General features: G+C 43.1%; 1 protein-coding gene across 1 annotated transcript in view; it reads left to right on the top strand.

Moving 5' to 3' along the window:
- The window catches only part of LOC139387471 (serine/threonine-protein kinase ULK4-like), a 141,030-nt gene that overhangs the window by 73,808 nt on the left and 43,121 nt on the right, over positions 1–24,101 (top strand). The window contains exons 25-30 of the mRNA XM_071133706.1: positions 1–5; positions 117–211; positions 3,505–3,556; positions 3,754–3,907; positions 5,534–5,626; positions 22,644–22,692. The exon at positions 1–5 is cut by the window's left edge and continues 47 nt beyond it. Coding sequence (XP_070989807.1) covers positions 1–5; positions 117–211; positions 3,505–3,556; positions 3,754–3,907; positions 5,534–5,626; positions 22,644–22,692 — 448 coding nt within the window. The remainder of the gene's footprint in view (positions 6–116; positions 212–3,504; positions 3,557–3,753; positions 3,908–5,533; positions 5,627–22,643; positions 22,693–24,101) is intronic.

Raw genomic sequence — 24,101 nt, 5'->3', positions numbered from 1 at the left:
AATAGGTGAGTGAATGTCAGCTTGCTTTATCACTGGTTATTAGTAATACAGGTTTCATCTGGACAACTGGCCCATAAAGCCCAGACTGTTGGTGTAACCTGCTGCTTGATTCCCAGGACAAGCAGGTTCAGAGGAGCTGATCAGGAACACTCTGTCAGCTGTGGAGGCCATCACCCAGCACCCAGCCCTGCTGACGCCCCATCACTGTCCTGTGAGTAGGGTCCTAGTCCCTAACCTCTTATCCCCTAGCCCCTAACCCCCTAGGTCCTAGCCCCTAGTCCCTAACCTCCTAGTCTCTGGCCCCTTAGCCCCTAATCCCCTAGTTCCTAACCTCTTAGCCCCTAACCCCTTAGACCCCTAGTCCCTGGCCCCTTAGCCTCAAACCCTTAGCACCTAACCTCTTAGCCCCTAGTCCCTAACCCCTTAGCCCCAAACCCTTAGCACCTAACCTCTTAGCCCCTAGTCCATAACCCCTTAGCCCCAAACCCTTAGCACCTAACCTCTTAGCCCCTAGTCCCTAACCCCTTAGCCCCTAACCCCCCTGGCCCCTTAGCCCCAACCCCTTAGCCCCTAACCTCTTAGACCTAGCCACTAACCCTCTAGCCCCTAATCCCCTGACCCCTTAGCCCTGACCCCTTAGCCCCAAACCCTTAGCACCTAACCTTAGCCCCTAGTCCCTAACCCCTTAGCCCCAAACCCTTAGCATCTAACCTCTTAGCCCCTAGTCCCTAACCCCTTAGCCCCTAACCCCCCTGGCCCCTTAGCCCCAACCCCTTAGCCCCTAACCTCTTAGACCTAGTCACTAACCCTCTAGCCCCTAATCCCCTGACCCCTTAGCCCCTAACCTCTTAGCCCCTAGCCTCTTAGACACTAGCCTCTTAGCCACTAGCCTCTTAACCCCTATCCCCCAACTCCTTTGCTCCTAACCCCTTAGCCCCTAGTCCCTAACCTCTTAGCCCCTAACCTCTTAGCCTCTTAGCCCCTCTTCCCTAACCGCTTAACCCCTTAGACCCCTTAGCTTAGCTTAGGTTGACTTGGAGTAGTCATGTATGGTGTTGGAGAGAGACTGTCAGGCCAGCAGACCATCAGTTGTGCTGTCTCAGGAGCTCCAGCAGAGTGCATCTGGGCTTTGGTCTGGTCTGAGGAGACTGTGGAATGAATATTGACCTACAGGAAGGAGCTGGGCTGAGTCCTAAATGGAGCGCTATTCCCTATATACTATTGGCCATGGTCAAAAGTAGTGCACTATAAAGGGGATAGGGTGCCATTTGGGACACTGGCAGGAAGTAATGAGTTGAAGAGGCTTGATGGTCCTGTGAAGAAGAAGAGCAGCTCCTCTCATACTGAGTAACATGAGAAGAAACTTGAATTACATGTCTGACACTAGTCATTAGATTCCGCTGAGCGTTGTCTGTCAGCAGTGCATGAGTACACACACAGTTTAATGTTTCCTTTTGTTCCCGAGTGGCGCAGTGGTCTAAGGCACTGCATCTCAGTGCAAGAGGCGTCACTACAGTCCCTGGTTCGAATCCAGGCTGCATCACATCCGGCTGGGATTTGGAGTCCCATAGGGCGGCGCACAATTGTCCCAGTGTCGTGAGGGTTTGGTCGGGGTAGGGAGTCATTGTAAATAAGAATTTGTTCTTTACTGACTTGCCTAGTTAAATAAAGGTTAAGTAAATTGTTGGAACAAGCTCTCTGCAGAGGTGAAACACAGCAATATCGGATCTAGTCATCTGTTTTTAGTTCTATCTATTTATACTCTTGACTGGCTGTTGCCTGATAGAAAAGCCTCTTCTGAGTCAGACAGACACTTAAAACCCTTTGCACGGTGGAGGGAGAATATGTGCTGAATATAATGGGAAGCACAACAGTCTCTTTTGATGGATATATTCTAATAAACAACAAAGGTGCTCAATGGATCCATCCCTAATGGCACCCCAATCCCCTTATACAGTAGTGCACTGCTTTTGTCCAGGGTGCATAGAGCTCTGGTCGAGGGTAGTGCACTATATAGGGAATTAGGCTGCCATTTGGGACACATCCATGGAGACACAGTACATTCTTTATACCCACCTCAGGCTTCTTATTCTAATGTTGTCTCCTGTTTAGATTACATCCTCGTTGAGCGTTTACTGTTGTTTCTATGGAAATCGTCCTCATCATAATAGACTAGAACAGAGCATTTACTGTTGGTTCTATGGAAATCGTCCTCATCATAATAGACTAGAACCGAACAGAGCATTTACTGTTGTTTCTATGGAAATCGTCCTCATCATAATAGACTAGAACAGAACAGAGCGTTTACTGTTGTTTCTATGGAAATCGTCTTCATCATAATAGACTAGAACAGAACAGAGCGTTTACTGTTGTTTCTATGGAAATCGTCCTCATCATAATAGACTAGAACAGAACAGAGCATTTACTGTTGTTTCTATGGAAATCGTCCTCATCATAATAGACTAGAACAGAACAGAGCGTTTACTGTTGTTTCTATGGAAATCGTCCTCATCATAATAGACTAGAGCAGAACAGAGCGTTTACTGTTGTTTCTATGGAAATCGTCCTCATCGTAATAGACTAGAACAGAGCATTTACTGTTGTTTCTATGGAAATCGTCCTCATCATAATAGACTAGAACAGAACAGAGCATTTACTGTTGTTTCTATGGAAATTGTCCTCATCATAATAGACTAGAACAGAACAGAGCGTTTACTGTTGTTTCTATGGAAATCGTCCTCATCATAATAGACTAGAACAGAACAGAGCGTTTACTGTTGTTTCTATGGAAATCGTCCTCATCATAATAGACTAGAACAGAACAGAGCGTTTACTGTTGTTTCTATGGAAATCGTCCTCATCATAATAGACTAGAACAGAACAGAGCGTTTACTGTTGTTTCTATGGAAATCGTCCTCATCATAATAGACTAGAACAGAACAGAGCGTTTACTGTTGTTTCTATGGAAATTGTCCTCATCATAATAGACTAGAACAAAACAGAGCGTTTACTGTTATTTCTATGGAAATCGTCCTCATCATAATAGACTAGAACAGAACAGAGCGTTTACTGTTGTTTCTATGGAAGGACAGGAGCAACATCATATTCACATAGAGATTGGGAGTGCTCACATCAGGTGTTTATGATGGAAGGACAGGAGCAACATCATATTCACATAGAGATTGGGAGTGCTCACATCAGGTGTTTATGATGGAAGGACAGGAGCAACATCATATTCACATAGAGATTGGGAGTGCTCACACAACTGCTCATTTCATTGCTCCTCGCTTTAATAGACGACATGTTTAAAAGAAAAGACATCATTTCTACATTTGCATGTGATGAATAAATGACTTGTTGGTGATGTATATCAGGAGTCAAATGGAAATACTGTCTTATATTAGGTTTAGGTGTTGTTTATTTGACGTTTGTTTTTTTTATTTGTTGTTTTATTTTATGTTTGTTGTTTATTTTATGTATAAATATGTTTTTTATCTCTTCAAGGTTGTTGATTGCATTCTTCCTCCACTGACTTCTCTTGCCTTCAGTAAAAATGGTAAGGAAACGTCTGGGTCATGTGCTCTCCATGCTTAACATCTAAGTACATAGATAGGCAGTCTGGAACGTGCCCATTCTGCAATGTTCCCTATCTAGCATGGCACACAGCAAGGCCCTTGGTCTAAAGTTAACCACATTTGTGTGTGTGTGTGTGTGTGTGTGTGTGTGTGTTACATGCTCTGTTTTGTGTTGTAGTGGAGTGGCGTATGGTCAGCTTGCGTGTTCTGTCAGAGATCACACTGCTGCTGCTGAGCCAAGAGGCCGTGGAGGAGGGAGAGAGGAGAGAGAGAGAGTGCAACTCTTCAACTGGCAGACTACTGACTCTCATTACAGAAGCCCTTCTTCCACAGTGAGTATGCTCTCTCCTGCATCTCTCTATCTCTCTCTCCTCTACCCTCTCTATCACTCTGCTCTTCTCTACATTTTCCCTCTCTCCTCCCCCCTCTTATCTCCCCTAACCTCTCTCCCTGCTCGCTCTCTCCGCTCTCCCCTATCCTCTCCCCCCTCTCTCTTATCTCCCCTACACTTTCTTTCATCTCTCCTCACCTCTCCCCACTCTCTCTCTGCTCTCCTCTACCCTCTCTCTCCGCTCTCTCCCTATCTCTCTCTGCTCTCCTTTACCCCTCTCTCTATCTCTCTCTGCTCTCCTTTACCCTCTCTCTCTCTGCTCTTCTTTACCCCTCTCTCTCTCTATCTCTCTCTCTCTCTCTGCTCTCCTTTACCCCTCTCTCTCTCTCTGCTCTCCTTTACCCCCCCCTCTCTCTCTCTGCTCTCCTTTACCCCTCTCTCTCTCTCTGCTCTCCTCTCCTCTACCCTCTCTCTCTACTCTCCTCTACTTTCTCTCCTCTCTCTATCGACTCTCCTCTACCCTCTCTCTCTACTCTCCTCTACTTTTACTCCTCTCTCTCTCTCTACTCTCCTCTACCCTCTACCCTCTCTCCTCTCTCTCTACTCTTCTCTACCCTCTCTCTCTACTCTCCTCTACCCTCTCTCCTCTCTCTCTCTCTACTCTCCTCTCTCTCTCTCCTCTCCTCTACCCTCTCTCTCTACTCTCCTCTACTTTCACTCCTCTCTCTCTCTCTACTCTCCTCTACCCTCTCTCTCTACTCTCCTCTACCCTCTCTCCTCTCTCTCTCTACTCTCCTCTACCCTCTCTCTCTCTACTCTCCTCTACCCTCTCTCCTCTCTCTCTCTCTACTCTTCTTTCTCTCTCTCTCTACTCTCCTCTACCGTCTCTCTCTACTCTCCTCTACCCTCTCTCTCTCTACTTTCCTCTACCTTCTCTCTCTACTCTCCTCTACCCTCTCTCTCTCCTCTCCTCTACCGTCTCTCTCTACTCTCCTCTACCCTCTCTCTCTCTACTTTCCTCTACCTTCTCTCTCTTCTCTCCTCTACCCTCTCTCTCTCCTCTCCTCTACCCTCTCTCTCCTCTCTCTCTACTCTCCTCTACCCTCTCTCTCTCCTCTCCTCTACCCTCTCTCTCTCCTCTCCTCTACCCTCTCTCTCTCCTCTCCTCTACCCTCTCTCTCTACTCTCCTCTACCCTCTCTCTCTACTCTCCTCTACCCTCTCTCCTCTCTCTCTCTACTCTCCTCTCTCCTCTACCCTCTACCCTCTCTCCTCTTTCTCTTCTCTCCTCTACCCTCTCCAGCTCCACTGTTCATCTGGGCCTGGGTGTGTGGAGTGCAGTCAAAGTAGTGAACCTTCTTGTTTTGTTAACTTTATTTGGCCAGTTCCCTAGTGTTAGAAATAAACATTTCAAATAAACGTTTTAGATTTATTGAATTTATTTATGTTTTTTTCATTAGTTATTTAGATTTATTGAATTCAATATTTAAACCAGTCCCCATATGTGTTGGCCAGTTCTCTGCAGAGGATTTCTCGATTGAACTAACTAGACCCTAAACCTATCTGTAGGGACTACCGTAATAGCTATCCATATAAAGTGTGACTAATGCCTCTCCTATGTTGTACAGGTATGAATCTCTCCTGTTGGAGCCAGACCCAATCCCAGTCTACGCTCTCAAGCTACTGGTGGCCCTCACAGAACACAGCAGCCCCGTCAACAGGTAAAACCTTCTAAACCAGCCTCCTGAGTGGCGCAGCGGTCTAAGTCACTGCTTTGCAGTGCTTGAGGTGTCATTATAGACCCGGGTTCGATCCCAGGCTGTGTCACAGCCGACTGTGACCGGGAGACCCATGAGGCGGTGCACTATTGGCCCAGCGTCGTCCGGGTTAAGGGAAGGGTTTGGCCGGCCCGGGATTTCATTGTCGCATCGCGTTCTAGCGACTCCTTGTGGCGGGCTGGGAGCCTGAAAGCTGACTTTGAGCACCAGCTGGACGGTGTTTCCCCCGAAACATTGGTGCAACTGGCTTCCGGGTTAAGCGAGCAGTGTCAAGAAGCAGTGCAGCTTGGCAGGGTCGTGTTTCGGAGGACGCACGGCTCTCTAGGGGAGTTGCAGCGATGGGACAAGACTGGAACTACCAATTGGATATCACGATATTGAGGAGAACAAGGGGTAAAATAAAATAAATAACTTCTAAACCAGGGATCATCAACTAGATTCAGCCGTGGGCCGTTTTGTTTCTGGAGGATGGTCTGGAGGATGGTCTGGAGGATGGTCGGGGGTCCGGAACATAATTACTATTCATTTGTAGACTGCAAACTGACCGCAAGAAGCCCAAACAGATATAATATTAAACTAAACATAATAATTTCAAACCTTGTTTATATTTGTATATAATCACGTCTCTCTACTATGTGTGGGAATACTTGGAAACAGATTTCAAAATCAAAATTACTTGGAGCTGATTTCCTGGTGTTTTCACAGTCTTTTATCTCCAACCATGGAACATATATATATATTTCCTGGTGTTTTACAGTCTTTTATGTCCAACCATGGAACATATATATATATATTTCCTGGTGTTTTACAGTCTTTTATGTCCAACCATGGAACATATATATATATTTCCTGGTGTTTTACAGTCTTTTATCTCCAACCATGGGACATATATATATATTTCCTGGTGTTTTACAGTCTTTTATCTCCTACCATGGAACATATATATATATTTCCTGGTGTTTTCACAGTCTTTTATCTCCTACCATGGAACATATATATATATTTCCTGGTGTTTTCACAGTCTTTTATGTCCAACCATGGAACATATATATATATTTCCTGGTGTTTTTAGTCTTTTATGTCCAACCATGGAACATATATATATATTTCCTGGTGTTTTTACAGTCTTTTATGTCCAACCATGGAACATATATAAATATTTCCTGGTGTTTTCACAGTCTTTTATCTCCAACCATGGGACATATACATATATTTCCTGGTGTTTTCACAGTCTTTTATCTCCAACCATGGGACATATATATATATTTCCTGGTGTTTTTACAGTCTTTTATCTCCTACCATGGAACATATATATATATTTCCTGGTGTTTTACAGTCTTTTATCTCCAACCATGGGACATATATATATATTTCCTGGTGTTTTACAGTCTTTTATCTCCTACCATGGAACATATATATATATTTCCTGGTGTTTTCACAGTCTTTTATCTCCAACCATGGAACATATATATATATATTTCCTGGTGTTTTTACAGTCTTTTATCTCCAACCATGGAACACATATATATATATTTCCTGGTGTTTTACAGTCTTTTATCTCCAACCATGGAACATATATATATATTTCCTGGTGTTTTTACAGTCTTTTATCTCCAACCATGGAACACATATATATATATTTCCTGGTGTTTTACAGTCTTTTATCTCCAACCATGGGACATATATATATATTTCCTGGTGTTTTCACAGTCTTTTATCTCCAACCATGAAACATATATATATATTTCCTGGTGTTTTTACAGTCTTTTATCTCCAACCATGGGACATATATATATATTTCCTGGTGTTTTCACAGTCTTTTATCTCCAACCATGGCACATATATATATATTTCCTGGTGTTTTCACAGTCTTTTATCTCCAACCATGGAACATATATATATATTTCCTGGTGTTTTCACAGTCTTTTATCTCCAACCATGGAACATATATATATATTTCCTGGTGTTTTCACAGTCTTTTATCTCCAACCATGGAACATATATATATATTTCCTGGTGTTTTACAGTCTTTTATGTCCAACCATGGAACATATATATATATTTCTTGGTGTTTTACAGTCTTTTATGTCCAACCATGGAACATATATAAATATTTCCTGGTGTTTTCACAGTCTTTTATCTCCAACCATGGGACATATATATATATTTCCTGGTGTTTTCACAGTCTTTTATCTCCAACCATGGGACATATATATATATTTCCTGGTGTTTTTACAGTCTTTTATCTCCTACCATGGAACATATATATATATTTCCTGGTGTTTTACAGTCTTTTATCTCCAACCATGGGACATATATATATATTTCCTGGTGTTTTACAGTCTTTTATCTCCTACCATGGAACATATATATATATTTCCTGGTGTTTTCACAGTCTTTTATCTCCTACCATGGAACATATATATATATTTCCTGGTGTTTTCACAGTCTTTTATGTCCAACCATGGAACATATATATATATTTCCTGGTGTTTTTAGTCTTTTATGTCCAACCATGGAACATATATATATATTTCCTGGTGTTTTTACAGTCTTTTATGTCCAACCATGGAACATATATAAATATTTCCTGGTGTTTTCACAGTCTTTTATCTCCAACCATGGGACATATATATATATTTCCTGGTGTTTTCACAGTCTTTTATCTCCAACCATGGGACATATATATATATTTCCTGGTGTTTTTACAGTCTTTTATCTCCAACCATGGGACATATATATATATTTCCTGGTGTTTTACAGTCTTTTATCTCCTACCATGGAACATATATATATATTTCCTGGTGTTTTCACAGTCTTTTATCTCCAACCATGGAACATATATATATATATTTCCTGGTGTTTTTACAGTCTTTTATCTCCAACCATGGAACACATATATATATATTTCCTGGTGTTTTACAGTCTTTTATCTCCAACCATGGAACATATATATATATTTCCTGGTGTTTTTACAGTCTTTTATCTCCAACCATGGAACACATATATATATATTTCCTGGTGTTTTACAGTCTTTTATCTCCAACCATGGGACATATATATATATTTCCTGGTGTTTTCACAGTCTTTTATCTCCAACCATGAAACATATATATATATTTCCTGGTGTTTTTACAGTCTTTTATCTCCAACCATGGGACATATATATATATTTCCTGGTGTTTTCACAGTCTTTTATCTCCAACCATGGAACACATATATATATATATTTCCTGGTGTTTTCACAGTCTTTTATGTCCAACCATGGGACATATATATATATTTCCTGGTGTTTTCACAGTCTTTTATCTCCAACCATGGAACATATATATATATTTCCTGGTGTTTTCACAGTCTTTTATCTCCAACCATGGAACATATATATATATTTCCTGGTGTTTTACAGTCTTTTATGTCCAACCATGGAACATATATATATATTTCCTGGTGTTTTACAGTCTTTTATGTCCAACCATGGAACATATATATATATTTCCTGGTGTTTTACAGTCTTTTATGTCCAACCATGGAACATATATAAATATTTCCTGGTGTTTTCACAGTCTTTTATCTCCAACCATGGGACATATATATATATTTCCTGGTGTTTTCACAGTCTTTTATCTCCAACCATGGGACATATATATATATTTCCTGGTGTTTTTACAGTCTTTTATCTCCTACCATGGAACATATATATATTTCCTGGTGTTTTACAGTCTTTTATCTCCAACCATGGGACATATATATATATTTCCTGGTGTTTTACAGTCTTTTATCTCCTACCATGGAACATATATATATATTTCCTGGTGTTTTCACAGTCTTTTATGTCCAACCATGGAACATATATAAATATTTCCTGGTGTTTTCACAGTCTTTTATCTCCAACCATGGGACATATATATATATATTTCCTGGTGTTTTACAGTCTTTTATCTCCAACCATGGGACATATATATATATTTCCTGGTGTTTTCAGTCTTTTATCTCCAACCATGGGACATATATATATATTTCCTGGTGTTTTCACAGTCTTTTATCTCCAACCATGGGACATATATATATATTTCCTGGTGTTTTACAGTCTTTTATCTCCAACCATGGGACATATATATATATTTCCTGGTGTTTTCACAGTCTTTTATCTCCAACCATGGGACATATATATATATTTCCTGGTGTTTTCACAGTCTTTTATCTCCAACCATGGAACATATATATATATTTCCTGGTGTTTTACAGTCTTTTATCTCCAACCATGGGACATATATATATATTTCCTGGTGTTTTACAGTCTTTTATCTCCTACCATGGAACATATATATATATTTCCTGGTGTTTTCACAGTCTTTTATCTCCAACCATGGAACATATATATATATTTCCTGGTGTTTTTACAGTCTTTTATCTCCAACCATGGAACACATATATATATATATTTCCTGGTGTTTTTACAGTCTTTTATCTCCAACCATGGAACACATATATATATATTTCCTGGTGTTTTACAGTCTTTTATCTCCAACCATGGGACATATATATATATTTCCTGGTGTTTTCACAGTCTTTTATCTCCAACCATGGAACATATATATATATATATTTCCTGGTGTTTTCACAGTCTTTTATGTCCAACCATGGGACATATATATATATTTCCTGGTGTTTTTACAGTCTTTTATGTCCAACCATGGAACATATATATATATATATTTCCTGGTGTTTTACAGTCTTTTATCTCCAACCATGGGACATATATATATATTTCCTGGTGTTTTCACAGTCTTTTATCTCCAACCATGGGACATATATATATATTTCCTGGTGTTTTACAGTCTTTTATCTCCAACCATGGGACATATATATATATTTCCTGGTGTTTTCAGTCTTTTATCTCCAACCATGGGACATATATATATATTTCCTGGTGTTTTTACAGTCTTTTATGTCCAACCATGGAACATATATATATATTTCCTGGTGTTTTCACAGTCTTTTATCTCCAACCATGGAACATATATATATATATATTTCCTGGTGTTTTCACAGTCTTTTATGTCCAACCATGGAACACATATATATATATTTCCTGGTGTTTTACAGTCTTTTATCTTCAACCATGGGACATATATATATATTTCCTGGTGTTTTACAGTCTTTTATATCCAACCATGGGACATATATATATATTTCCTGGTGTTTTACAGTCTTTTATCTCCAACCATGGGACATATATATATATTTTGTGCTCAGAACATTTTAGTTGCCAAATAAAAGCATTCGGCCCGCGGGTTGCCAGCTGGGGAACCCTGTTCTAAACCATCTCTAGATAGACAGACTAGGACTCTAACCAACACAAAAAAACAGAGAGTCTAACCAACACAATGTCATCTTGATGAAAACCAGAGAGTCTAACCAACACAGTGTCATCTTGATGAAAACCAGAGAGTCTAACCAACACAATGTCATCTTGAAGAAAACCAGAGAGTCTAACCAACACAATGTCATCTTGAAGAAAACCAGAGAGTCTAACCAACACAATGTCATCTTGATGAAAACCAGAGAGTCTAACCAACACAGTGTCATCTTGATGAAAACCAGAGAGTCTAACCAACACAATGTCATCTTGAAGAAAACCAAAGAGTCTAACCAACACAATGTCATCTTGATGTTGCGATGGGGTTGCTATGGCATCTGTTATTACCCAGAGTTTATGGAGGTGAGTTGCGATGGGGTTGCTGTGGCATCTGTTATTGTCTACCCAGAGTTTATGAAGGTGAGTTGCAATGGGGTTGCTGTGGCATCTGTTATTGTCTACCCAGAGTTTATGGAGGTGAGTTGCAATGGGGTTGCTGTGGCATCTGTTATTGTCTACCCAGAGTTTATGGAGGTGAGTTGCAATGGGGTTGCTATGGCATCTGTTATTGTCTACCCAGAGTTTATGGAGGTGAGTTGCGATGGGGTTGCTATGGCATCTGTTATTATCTACCTACAGTTTATGGAGGTGAGTTGCGATGGGGTTGCTATGGCATCTGTTGTACACAACGCAACTTGAAGAGACAACACAGCATCTTGATTAACACTTGCATTTTTTTTCTGGTGTTGAATATTAAGTTAAGAAATTATTTCTGGGTGTTAAGAAATTATCAAATAAAAAAAGTTAATTGATCTCTCTCTTCTGTCTTTCTCTTTCTGTCTCTCTCCTCTCTCTCTGTTTCTCTCTCTCAATTCAATTTCAATTTAAGGGGCCTTATTTTCATGGGAAACATATGTTTACATTGCCAAAGCAATTGAAATAGACAATAAACAAAAGTGAAATAAACAATAAAAACCTTACAGTAAACATCACACTCACAAAAGTTCCAACAGAATAAAGCCATTTCAAATGTCATTATGTCTATATAAAGTGTTGTAATGATGTACAAATAGTTAGTACAAAAGGGGAAATAAATTAACATAAATATGGGTTGTATTTACAATGGTGTTTGTTCTTCACTGGTTGCCCTTTTCTTGTGGCACAGGTCACACATCTTGCTGTTGTGATGGCACACTGTGGTACATTAAGTAGGTAAAAAGTCTCTCTCTCCTTCCCTCCCTTGAAGCTGTAAACCATAAGCTGGTTTTGGACACATCAGATCATTCATGTAATTATTACTACCAGAGAAAATAAAATCACTAAGTCAATAATTGTATTGTTTATCAGCAGCCTAATACATAGTTTAATATGCTTGACCTTTTCGCAGCATCAGCATGTTGAGGGGTGTTCCAGAGTTGTGGCCTCATGTAGGGAGCAGTGTGGAGCTCAGGCCCAACACTGCACTGTTTCCCTAATAACACACTGTAGATCCCCCTCCTCCCTCTGTAGCTGCCTGCCTGCAGGGCACAAACTCACAGTGCATGGCACATCTAGAATTCAGCTCACACCACGTTTCCTTGGCTTGCCAGGGCCGTTCCACCCCTCCTCCGTTCAGTTATCTGAATCATAGGGGAAAGTAGAGCATAAATAAGTGCAAACTTAAACACATTTTAGAGAAATACTCACATAGAGACATTATTTAATTGCAGAAGTTGATGCATAAGCACACAGACACGAGGCATTGGCTTGTCCTTATTGAAAGAATGCTACACTGGTAATGTGATGTTAAAGAGATTCTCAGAGGTAGGACTTCCCTGATATGCTGCAACAGTAACACACTCACACACGCAAACACGGTCGTACGCAAGGTCACACACACACGCGCACACTCACACACACTGGGCTGAAGGAGAGGGAACCGTTCGCTGGGAAAGGAAAGTCATCGATTGATTGATGATTGGGTGTGTCCAAATAGGACCAGCCTACAGGAGAGATGTGATGTCACCGCCATGTCGCTGCTGTTCAGGGGAGAACAGTGGAGCTGATAGAAGGAGAACAGGAGAACAGAACAGGGGGGTTAACAGCTCCCGGGGGAGTTTTAAAGGAGTCTTTCACCAGCTGGTGGCAACACACACCTCAGCAGTATGTCTGTCATCCTGCTCAATGGCTTTCAGATCACACTGGACCTGGAGCACAAAGAGGAAGACGTAATGTCACTTTTCAAAAGGAAATCTGAGAATGTCCTTAACCAACCCGTCCACTCCCACCCCCTTTGAAGACTTTGTCTGGATCTCAAATGGAACTCTATTCCCTATATAGGGCACTATGTTAGAACAGGACCCATAGGGCTCTAGTCAAAAGTAGTGCTCTATGTAGGGAATAGGGTGACATTTGGGATGTACAGTATGTTGTAGGTTGCTATAGCTAGCTAGCTGCTGCAGTTGTATGAGATTCCTGCATAGTGTTTAGTATTAACCATGGATATTCCAGTGTTCATCAGAGAGCCAGACTGTCCTCTAACCTAATGACAGGCAGCAGGCAGGCAGACAGGCCCTTTGTGTGCTTGGGATTAGTAAGGAATATTGATCTGTCACAGAGGAAAGGTCAGACTAAGCCTAAGTTAGGGACTGTGCTGCTTAGCAGAGGTGGGAACGTGATGTTACTGAACGATGCAGAAGAAGTCGTTAGAATGAATAAGATTTCACTCTGCTGTGTAATAAACTGTGAACACCACCACTGCACCATAGTAAGGCGATAGCAGTCTGTATACGAAGGAAGGTATTATATGGGTTTACCAATTAATAAAGCCGTGCAGGATGTTGAAATAGTTGAAGAGCAGTAGATGCCAGGCTGGTCTGGTGATGGTAGTATACTGTATCTAAAGCATGTTGCCATTGTCTCCCTGATAGTTCCTCAAGCCCTCTCATCTGGGTGATCCTCATGAAACAAGGGTACTCTGTTCCCTACATAGTGCACTACTATGGACCAGGGGCATTTGGGAGCCGCTGTCTGTGATGAATTGAGAGCTGGTTTCTCTGTGTTTCTGTGCTGCCTGCCTGGTCGTTGAGAAGGTGATGATGGACACCAGCTGGGTGCGCTTACATAGTTTTATCTCCGATCTCCAACACATCCCAGACTGACTGCCATTTCTGTCAAGGCTCTGAACACAAGCCAGCCCCCACACCTCCCTCTGTCTATCTATCTGGCACTGAGAGAGCCAACTGAACTATTCAAATTGATGTCAGCAATCTGCTACACACTCCTGTTGGTTGTATTTCCCTTGTCTGAGACGAGCTATTACATTTACAATGAGAAATTAAATTGCATTTACCACTGCTTGATAAAGTCCTAAAAAGTGCAGAGCTCTCTCCTTGATGGGTTCTGGCTTAAATTAGATTGCAAATTGGGACTTTAACAGGGCTTCATACAAGTATGTCTTTCCCCCTCATTATCAGGTTTGATACAGAGTTCAAACTTTCCAATTATCTGAACCTTTGGCCGTTGTTGCCTTTGTGTGGGCTCAGTCAGTCTGCCTAGCTGTGCCCGCTTTAGCAAGTGAAGCAAAACCAGTTCTATCTGCCGGAACGCTTTTACTCCCTGATTAGCAGGAATTTGAAAAATGCTTTTATCCCAGCGGAAGTCAGCCTCACAGCTACAGGAAGCCGGCATGCTACCGCTAATAAAAACCTGATCCTTTCTAATGAGCAGGTTAACGGAGGTTACACGCTGACTACATCAAGGCTACGCTCATTGTGGTATTATTATTTGATTTGACTGGAGTCGTGCTGATATCGTGCTATTGGTCAACGCGGTACCGTTGCCTGGTAGTCTGTGCATACACAATGAGTGATTGGTCAGTTGGATGAACAGGCATGGGTGTTGTTTTGAATGTGTCGCAAAAGGCAGCCTATCGTGCAATACTTTGGACCAGAGGCCTATGAGCCCTGTTCAAACGTAGTGCACTCTAAAGGGTGCCATTTTGGTCACAGCCATTGTGTTAAAAGCCTGGGATCCCCAGGTGTCCTCTCCTCCCTCCTTTCCTCTCCTCTGTCTGCCACCTGTGCTGCCTGCATGGAGACCTCTGCTCCTCTCTGCTGATTGGAGTGGACAGCAGAGTTGAGTGCGGTCAGAGGAATAGAGCAAAACCTCATCCCTGACTGTGTGTGTTCGTGGGTCTGTTCGTCTGTGCTTTCGTGTGTTTTTGTGTGTGCGTTCGTGTGTGTGTAATCAGCTCTGACAGCTGGTGTGTGTAAATGAGGAATGGGAGTGTTACCTCGTACTATCAGTGTCACTGGCCGGTCTGAAGAGCTGACTGGGCTTGAGCTGTGTTGGTTTGACATGGCTCAGTGGCAGGCAGCAGCTCTGTTCATTCAGCCTCAGCTTCTCCCTCTGACAGGCAGCAGAGATGACCTGCAGGACTGTCTGTGTCACACTCTCTGACAGTCAGGGGAGCCATGTGGAGGAAAGTGGATGGGAACAGTACACAGTAAAGGATAGAGGCTGCCTCACAATGTTTCCAGAGTGAGGTTGGAAGATGTTTTACTGGCACCAATGTACACTATTACTGTACACTCCACATTTCAGACTTTAAATGATTACATCACTATATACAGTGCCTTCAGAAAGTACTCATACCTCTTGACTTCTCCCACATTTTGTGTTACAGACGGAATTTAAAATGTGTCACAATACCCCATAATTACAAAGTGCAAACGGACTTGCCTACTTAAATAAAGGTTCAACATCTAAAATCTATATAAACATGTTTTTAGACATTTTAACACATTTATGGCAAATGAAATACAGATATCTAATTTACATAAGTATTCACACCCCAGAGTCAATACTGTGTAGAAGCACTTTTGGTGGCGATTACAGTTACATTTTTTGTTGCAGATTTTCTCAAGCTCTGTTAAGTTAGATGGGGAGTTGCGGTGACCAGCAATCTTCAAGTCTTTCCACAGATTTTCAATGGAATTCAAGTCTGGGCTTTGGCTGGGCCACTCAAGGACTTTCACATTATAGTTCTGTAGCCATTCCAGTGTTGCTTTGGCTGTATGCTTGAGGTCCTGTTGGAACGTACATCTTCGCACCCAGTCTAAGGTCTTTTGCGCTCTGAAGTGGGTTCTCATCAAGGATTTGCCTGTATTTTGTTCCCTCTGTCCTTACCAGTCTCTCAGTCCCTGCCGCTGAAAAGCATCCTCATAGCATGATGCTGCCACCATGCTACACGGTAGGGATGGTGTTAGACGGGTGATGAACTATGCATGATTTTCTCCATACATATCGCTTTGCATTCAGGCAAAAGAGTTACATTTTTGTCTCATCAGACCATAGAATATTTTGTCTTATGAGTCATGTGCCCTTTTGCAGACTCCAGGTGTGCTGTCATGTGCCTTTTTCTTAGTAGTGGCTTCTGTTTGGCCACTCTCCCATAATGCCCAGATTCTGGCAGGTTCTCCCGTCTCAGGCAAGGAACTCTGTTGTTCTGTCAGAGTGGTCATTGGGTTCTTGGTCACCTCCCTGATCAAGGTCCTTCTTGCCCTGTTGTTTGGTTGGACGGCCAGCTCTAGGCAGGATCTGCGTAGTTCCAGCTTTTTTTCCATCTCCCAATGATGGAGACCACTGTGTTCTTGGAAACTTAACACTCTAGAACTTGTTTCATACCCTTCCAGATATATGCCTCATCACAATTCTCTCTCTCGGAGAGGTACGGACAGTTCCTTGGTATAGTTTCTGCACTGTCAACTGTAGGACCTTGTATAGACAGGTGTGTTTTTTTCTAAATCATGGCCAAACAATTGAATTGGCCACAGGTGGAGTCCAATCAAGTTGTAGTGGCATCTCAAGGATGATCAAAGGAAACTGGATGCACCGGAGCTCATTTTGGAGTGTCATAGCAAAGGGGTGTGAATAGTTATGTAAATTAGATATTTCTGTATTTCATTTACAATACCATTCGTCTGTACATTTCAAAAAACATGTTTTCACTTTGTCATTATGGGGTATTGTGTAGATAGGTGAGAAAAAAAGATATATTTAAAGGAATAATCCGCCCCCAGAAATAAAATCATGATACCTCTGTCAATTTGGTGAAAGCCTATGTTCTATTGCTGGGTAAAATAACAGATGTCCCCGTGATTTAACTTCTATCTGGTCCGTCTTTGAAAATCAGGAAATCGTGTAGGAGTGCGTCTTAACGACATCATTCTCGTCATAGGGGTTACCACACTATCAGATTTCATAACGCTTTTAAAACAATGACCTCTTCTCCAGATCGTCAAATCAGCCAATAGAACACATACATACATCTATATCCTCATGACAAAGTAGAGATTTTGCTTAGATGTACCCAATCTAAACAGTGTAGCAAATTATTCAACTTCAAGTACCATGTTGCAATGCCCCCTGTGTGTCTGTGGGAAGCAGAGATATTACAGAAAGGAGGAGATAGGAATCCCACTGGGCAATGAATGGAGAAACGCCCCACCCAACTGACTGTCGACCCATCTGCATTCACGTGGTCATGCTGCGTCACGCGGAGGCTAAACTAAACGTCACGCAATCCCTTCTCAAAGTCCGAGTATGAGTTATACGATATTAAAGAGAACAAGTTAATTATCTCACATCTTGGAAAAGATTTGCAATGTTGTACTTCTTGAAATTCGTGCTAATGTTCGGTTTTTGAGCAAGCGCCCAATTGACTCCCATTCACTTCTTGAAGGAGAGCTGTTCTTGTCCCAGAATCGCCCAGAATGCACCGCAAGGCCCATTGGCAACATATACAATAGGTGTTAATTCGATTCTAATGGCTCTCGCTCTGGGCAGAGACGAAATGCAAGTTGAACTCGGTGAGAGTGCAGTTTGTTAAGCCGATTTTACAGCTAGCTAGCTACTTCACATGCTGATATTGATGTTGGTATTGTTGTGCGTAGCTATGTTTTCTAGCTAGCTAGCTAACTGGCCAGCCAGCCCAGAGAGAGAGCATTGCATTTAGGGTTTTGTAGTAAATTTGAGCTACAACAGATTTCCAAAAACAATTTTCACATGTTTCTACCAACCTTGTTATAATGACCAAATTATTATAACTTGTTCCAAAGAAATTATTCAAATATGAGTGTTATTTAACACTATTTAACACGTAATCATATGAATTAGTGGTTTGGGCTGGATTATCCCTTTAATCCATGTTGAATTCAGGCTGTAACACAACAACATGTGGAATAAGTCCAGGGGTGTGTACTTCCTGAAGGCTCTGTGTACCTAATCTTAAAGCTAGAATCCTTCATGGAGACAATAACAAAGCGGTCACCAGCCTGTTTTGGGAAAAAGCTGAGGGATGGTCCTGGAGAAATATAACCAGACTTAAATTCATAGACAGAGCTATGGATGCAAGGACTGACCATCCATGATATCACAATTATAGATTTCATCATTTCTTGAGGTTTATATGGTAATTATTAACATTTGCATTGTTTGAGAGAGAGAGAGAGAGAGAGAGAGAGAGAGAGAGAGAGAGAGAGAGAGAGAGAGAGAGAGAGAGAGAGAGAGAGAGAGAGAGAGAGAGAGAGAGAGAGAGAGAGAGAGAGAGAGAGAGAGAGAGAGAGAGAGAGAGAGAGAGAGAGAGAGAGAGAGAGAGAGAGAGAGAGAGAGAGATTTTTAATATAAAAATCCAAATCCCTCCCAGCCAGGCAGCTGCTGGTAGTAGACCGACTGTGTTAAATGTCATCCACACATTGTGCCATTATTAAGGAAGCGTGACAGGTTGAATCAGAGCTGTACTCAGGCACACTCTCAACTTCATCAGATTGTAAATAAGATCAGAAGGTTGTCTGCAGCTGTGGAGAATGTGGGCAGAGCGGATCTTATTATTTTGCCCTCCAGCCTAGCTGGGCAAATGCCACTTCATCCACGCAATCTGCGTCTACATGAAAATGTGTGTTTTTTTCCCCCCCTAACGTTAAGGACAGTCTAGATTCTGTATGGCACAGAGATGTATTGAAGTTGAGAAATGAGTTGTACTGTACATGCATACTGCATTAGTTGTCATTAGCCCAAAACTTGTGTAGGATCGTGTTTAGAGAGCCATGGCTTTGACCCAGATAGTATCCACTGCTGTTGACATGGTTTCAGTTCAGTTATTCCTCCTCTATAATAAGTCTTCAACAGGCCTGTATCAGTATTACTGGCTGCCTTGACAGGAACGGATTTCGGTAGTTCAGTTTCTCTTAACGTGACAGTGATGCAGGGTGCTATGGATTTAGAATGATGTGGAACTGGGAATGCTAACCATGCAGGCTGGGGGTGAGACACTACCACCCTACAGATGGACCTGATTTGTCTTCAGATTTAATGGCTGAAAGCTATGTGAGTCATCGCGACACGGGGAAAGACTTCGTTGGCTGGGCCCTCGATGTAGCCTAAGTTGAGCTATAATTTAATGTCACTTCGCACACAGGATGCCTTCAGTTCAATGTAGATGTGTCCCAATTGGCACCCTATCTCCTATATAGTGCTATATAGGGTGTAATTTGGGATGCAGGCTCGGCAATCTGTGAGGCTTGGAGAAGAAGCCTGGCTATTTACACTCCTCTGTCACCCCGTCAGGGAGATAAAGCTTGGCCATTCATCAGTTCTGGTTACACCTCTGTCTAGTCTACTCTATGGGGGTAAAGTGGAATTACGATCCAGGCCCTCTGCTCACCTTTAACTCTCCATATTTGTTCCTGTTTTGTTTTATGAGCACAATTTAATGTTAATGACGTGTCATCACTCAGGTTCACACGGAGATCGATGGGAGAGGGTTGTTTCTGAACTACAATAATGTAGGAGGTCAGGGAAGAGTGGAGGGAGAGGGGAGAGAGGAGGGAGAGAGGAAAGAGTGGAGGGAGAGAGGAAAGAGTGGAGGGAGAGAGGGAAGAGTGGAGGGAGAGAGGAAAGAGTGGAGGGAGAGAGGGAAGAGTGGAGGGAGAGAGGGAAGAGTGGAGGGAGAGAGGAAAGAGTGGAGGGAGAGAGGAAAGAGTGGAGGGAGAGAGGGAAGAGTGGAGGGAGAGAGGGAAGAGTGGAGGGAGAGAAGGAAGAGTGGAGGGAGAGAGGGAAGTGTGGAGGGAGAGAGGGAAGTGTGGAGGAAGAGAGGGAAGTGTGGAGGGAGAGATGGAAGTGTGGAGGGAGAGAGGGAAGGGTGGAGGGAGAGAGGGAAGGGTGGAGGGAGAGAGGGAAGGGTGGAGGGGGAGAGGGAAGGGTGGAGGGGGAGAGGGAAGGGTGGAGGGTGAGAGGGAAGAGTGGAGGGAGAGAGGAAAGAGTGCAGGGAGAGAGGGAAGGGTGTGGGAGAGGGTGAGAGTGGAGGGTGAGAGGGAAGAGTGGAGGGTGAGTGGGAGGGTGGAAGGATAGAGGAGAGGGGGAAGGGAGAGAGGAGGGTGGAAGGAGAGAGGAAAGAGTGGAGGGAAGATTGGAGGGAAGATTGGAGGGAGATAGGGAAGGGTCGAGGGAGAGAAGAAAGGTGGATGGAGAGAGAAAAGGGTGGATGGAGAGAGGGAAGAGTGGAGGGAGAGAGGAAAGAGTGGAGGGTGAGAGGGAAGAGTGGAGGGAGAGAAGGAAGAGTGGAGGGAGAGAGGGAAGTGTGGAGGGAGAGAGGGAAGTGTGGAGGAAGAGAGGGAAGTGTGGAGGGAGAGATGGAAGTGTGGAGGGAGAGAGGGAAGGGTGGAGGGAGAGAGGGAAGGGTGGAGGGAGAGAGGGAAGGGTGGAGGGGGAGAGGGAAGGGTGGAGGGGGAGAGGGAAGGGTGGAGGGGGAGAGGGAAGGGTGGAGGGTGAGAGGGAAGGGTGGAGGGAGAGAGGAAAGAGTGCAGGGAGAGAGGGAAGGGTGTGGGAGAGGGTGAGAGTGGAGGGTGAGAGGGAAGAGTGGAGGGTGAGTGGGAGGGTGGAAGGATAGAGGAGAGGGGGAAGGGAGAGAGGAGGGTGGAAGGAGAGAGGAAAGAGTGGAGGGAAGATTGGAGGGAAGATTGGAGGGAGATAGGGAAGGGTCGAGGGAGAGAAGAAAGGTGGATGGAGAGAGAAAAGGGTGGATGGAGAGAGGGAAGAGTGGAGGGAGAGAGGAAAGAGTGGAGGGAGAGAGGAAAGAGTGGAGGGAGAGAGGAAAGAGTGGAGGGAGAGGGTGAGAGTGGAGGGTGAGAGGGAAGAGTGGAGGGTGAGTGGGAGGGTGGAAGGATAGAGGAGAGGGGGAAGAATGGAGGAGAGAGGGAAGAGTGGAAGAGAGAGGAAAGAGGAGGTGAGAGGGAAGGTGGTGCAGATAAGTGGAGATATGGTTGGGGGAACAGTTTGTATCCCATATAAGTTTGTCTGTTATATAGTACACTGCATATATACATGTGTAGGGTCTTAATTTGATCACTCTTTTGTTACAGAAATGTTCCTGCACCACAGGAAATGCAGATGAGCTTCGGGATTTACATACATTCAATGAAAGCCCACACTAACACACGGTTATATTAACAGTATTGCACTTTTCATGTAGCCTAATAACCTAACCACCAATCAAGCAACATTATAGATTAAACGTTAAAATTCTGTTGCTGCAATATTATTTTGCTGTGACAATTCAGGTCAAATTAAAATCCTACATCTGTAGGCAAACTAATGTAGGCCCCTACAACAAACTTGATATTGTGTAGTTAGTATGAAAGCAGATTGGACATCAACTAGGACTGGTCAATTTTTGTGTTGTCATCTGTATTTCATGTTTCAGTTTTCTCCTTTCTCAGTATGTTCAGGTTGCCTGCTGACTTCTATGTGACTTTCAACCTCAAGAGGATGTCTCTCTGGTTAATCACAGGCTCGTGTTGTCCCTCTGCACTTCATTGGGAGATTTACTCCTAGCGGCAGTGGTGTTTACTCTTATCTGGTGTTCTGCACAATGGCTTAGCTGCCTCACATAAGCTACACTACTTTACAAACATTTGATGGAATTCTCTTTGGAGGACTGAGGACACCATATATGGAAAACTGGGAAATAAATGTTTCCCAGCCGTGCAATACATCATTGTTATGTAAAAACTCCCTCTAATACGTTTTCTATGGGTGACCTCTAGTCTTGTTTAAATGTGTCTAGCCTGCCTGCCACAATGTTTTCTTCCTTTGAGCACCTCTATACACAAGCTGTAATTGGTTGTGAATCAAAAGGCTTAATCAATAAGGGAGCTGTGGAGAGTCATTTTCAATAAAGATGTACATTACTCCTGGGTGCCGAGGTGTCAGAAGGCTCCTTTCTCCCCGCAGAAGATTAGTCAGAGGTCCTTTTCTCACATGACTGATCTTAGAGCCGAGGCACGCTGCGGTGCCTTCACACAAACACACTGAAATACTCCCATACGTTCAGTAGGCCTCAGATTCAGAGGCAATGCATGGACCCTAATGAAGATGAAACGTCTCTCTGTGCTATGAAGGTACCTAAGCCTGCCTCTGTGTTTCTCTCACTCTCTTTCTCTCTCTTTGTCTCTCTCTCTTCTCCCCCCTCTCCATCTTTCTCTCTCTCTCTCCCTCTCCTCTCTCTCTCTCTTCTCCCCCCTCTCTCTCCCTCTCCTCTCTCTCTCTCTCCCTCCTCCACAGCCTGGTCAGAGACAGCAGGATCCTACCTGTTGTCTTTCAAGTCATGGCGGTAAGTTAAGAGTCCCACTTAAAATGCTGCTTTTTTTTCTTAATACTAAAATCTTATGTTCCAGGAAACTGCTTTGGTGTGCGGTTTTATTTATCACTTGTGTTTCCTGCCCGACTTTTCATTTCCAGGCTCAAGAAAAAAAGCTATCTCCTAAAAATATAAGTGGTTTGTCAAATTCCCACCTCCACTCGACTCTGAGTCTGTGTCTCTCTCCGTCTTTCAGACGGCCCGAGGTGGAAACTAGTGGAAAGGAATGTTAAGATGAAAGCCACATTACAAAGCACCTTGCTTCCTCCTCCCCCACCCCACCTGGCTGTTTTATTCTCTGTCGTGAAAATATATGAGTCCCATTGGGTGGAGAAAACTTTGGGCTATTGGAACATAATTCAAAGGCTGTGGGGGAATTCTGCTGGGCCAGACATTTTACCTCCCATCCACCCCACCCCCATCCCACAGTCTGCCTACTTCTCTCTCTCTGTCATTTCAGGCCGAGCCCATTTTGCACCAGCAGCGCTCGTTTGCCAGGGTTCTTTATTGATTTATTATTCAAATGAGTGTGCTGTGCGGTGGTGACCCATCACAGTACATTGTGTAATTGAGTGACGGAGGGAGCGGAACAGCCTTTTGAGGGGCTGTGCTTAATGGAGTGAGAATATGAAGTGGTCGTCGTCCCCCAGCTCCTACAACAGGTTACATATTCATCAGACCAGAACGCTTATTTCAGTAAACAGCCAATTCCCCCTTGACCTCAATCCACCAGTAACTGCTCTGCACTCTTTAATGAACTTATCGCTTGGGTGACTTCTCAGACAAGTTGCCACTGCATGTAAGAACACTTTGAGAAACATCACACAGACGCAATCAGTTAGCTGTTAGGTTGATTGTCCTTACGTGTTGTGTTGCTTTCCACGGGTCTCTTCTATGTTTTGGAGGTGTAGTTGTGTTGCTTTCCACGGGTCTCTTCTATGTTTTGGAGGTATAGTTGTGTTGCTTTCCACAGGTCTCTTCTATGTTTTGGAGGTATAGTTGTGTTGCTTTCCACGGGTCTCTTCTATGTTTTGGAGGTATAGTTGTGTTGCTTTCCACAGGTCTCTTCTATGTTTTGGAGGTATAGTTGTGTTGCTTTCCACAGGTCTCTTCTATGTTTTGGAGGTGTAGTTGTGTTGCTTTCCACAGGTCTCTTCTATGTTTTGGAGGTATAGTTGTGTTGCTTTCCATGGGTCTCTTCTTCTATGTTTTGGAGGTATAGTTGTGTTGCTTTCCACGGGTCTCTTCTATGTTTTGGAGGTATAGTTGTGTTGCTTTCCACAGGTCTCTTCTATGTTTTGGAGGTGTAGTTGTGTTGCTTTCCATGGGTCTCTTCTTCTATGTTTTGGAGGTATAGTTGTGTTGCTTTCCATGGGTCTCTT

The sequence above is a fragment of the Oncorhynchus clarkii genome, chromosome 3 (genome assembly GCF_045791955.1).
Source record: "Oncorhynchus clarkii lewisi isolate Uvic-CL-2024 chromosome 3, UVic_Ocla_1.0, whole genome shotgun sequence".
NCBI classification, from domain to species: domain Eukaryota; kingdom Metazoa; phylum Chordata; class Actinopteri; order Salmoniformes; family Salmonidae; genus Oncorhynchus; species Oncorhynchus clarkii.
The sequence above is the reverse complement of the archived record's forward strand: the minus strand, read 5'-3'. Positions and strand labels throughout refer to the sequence as shown.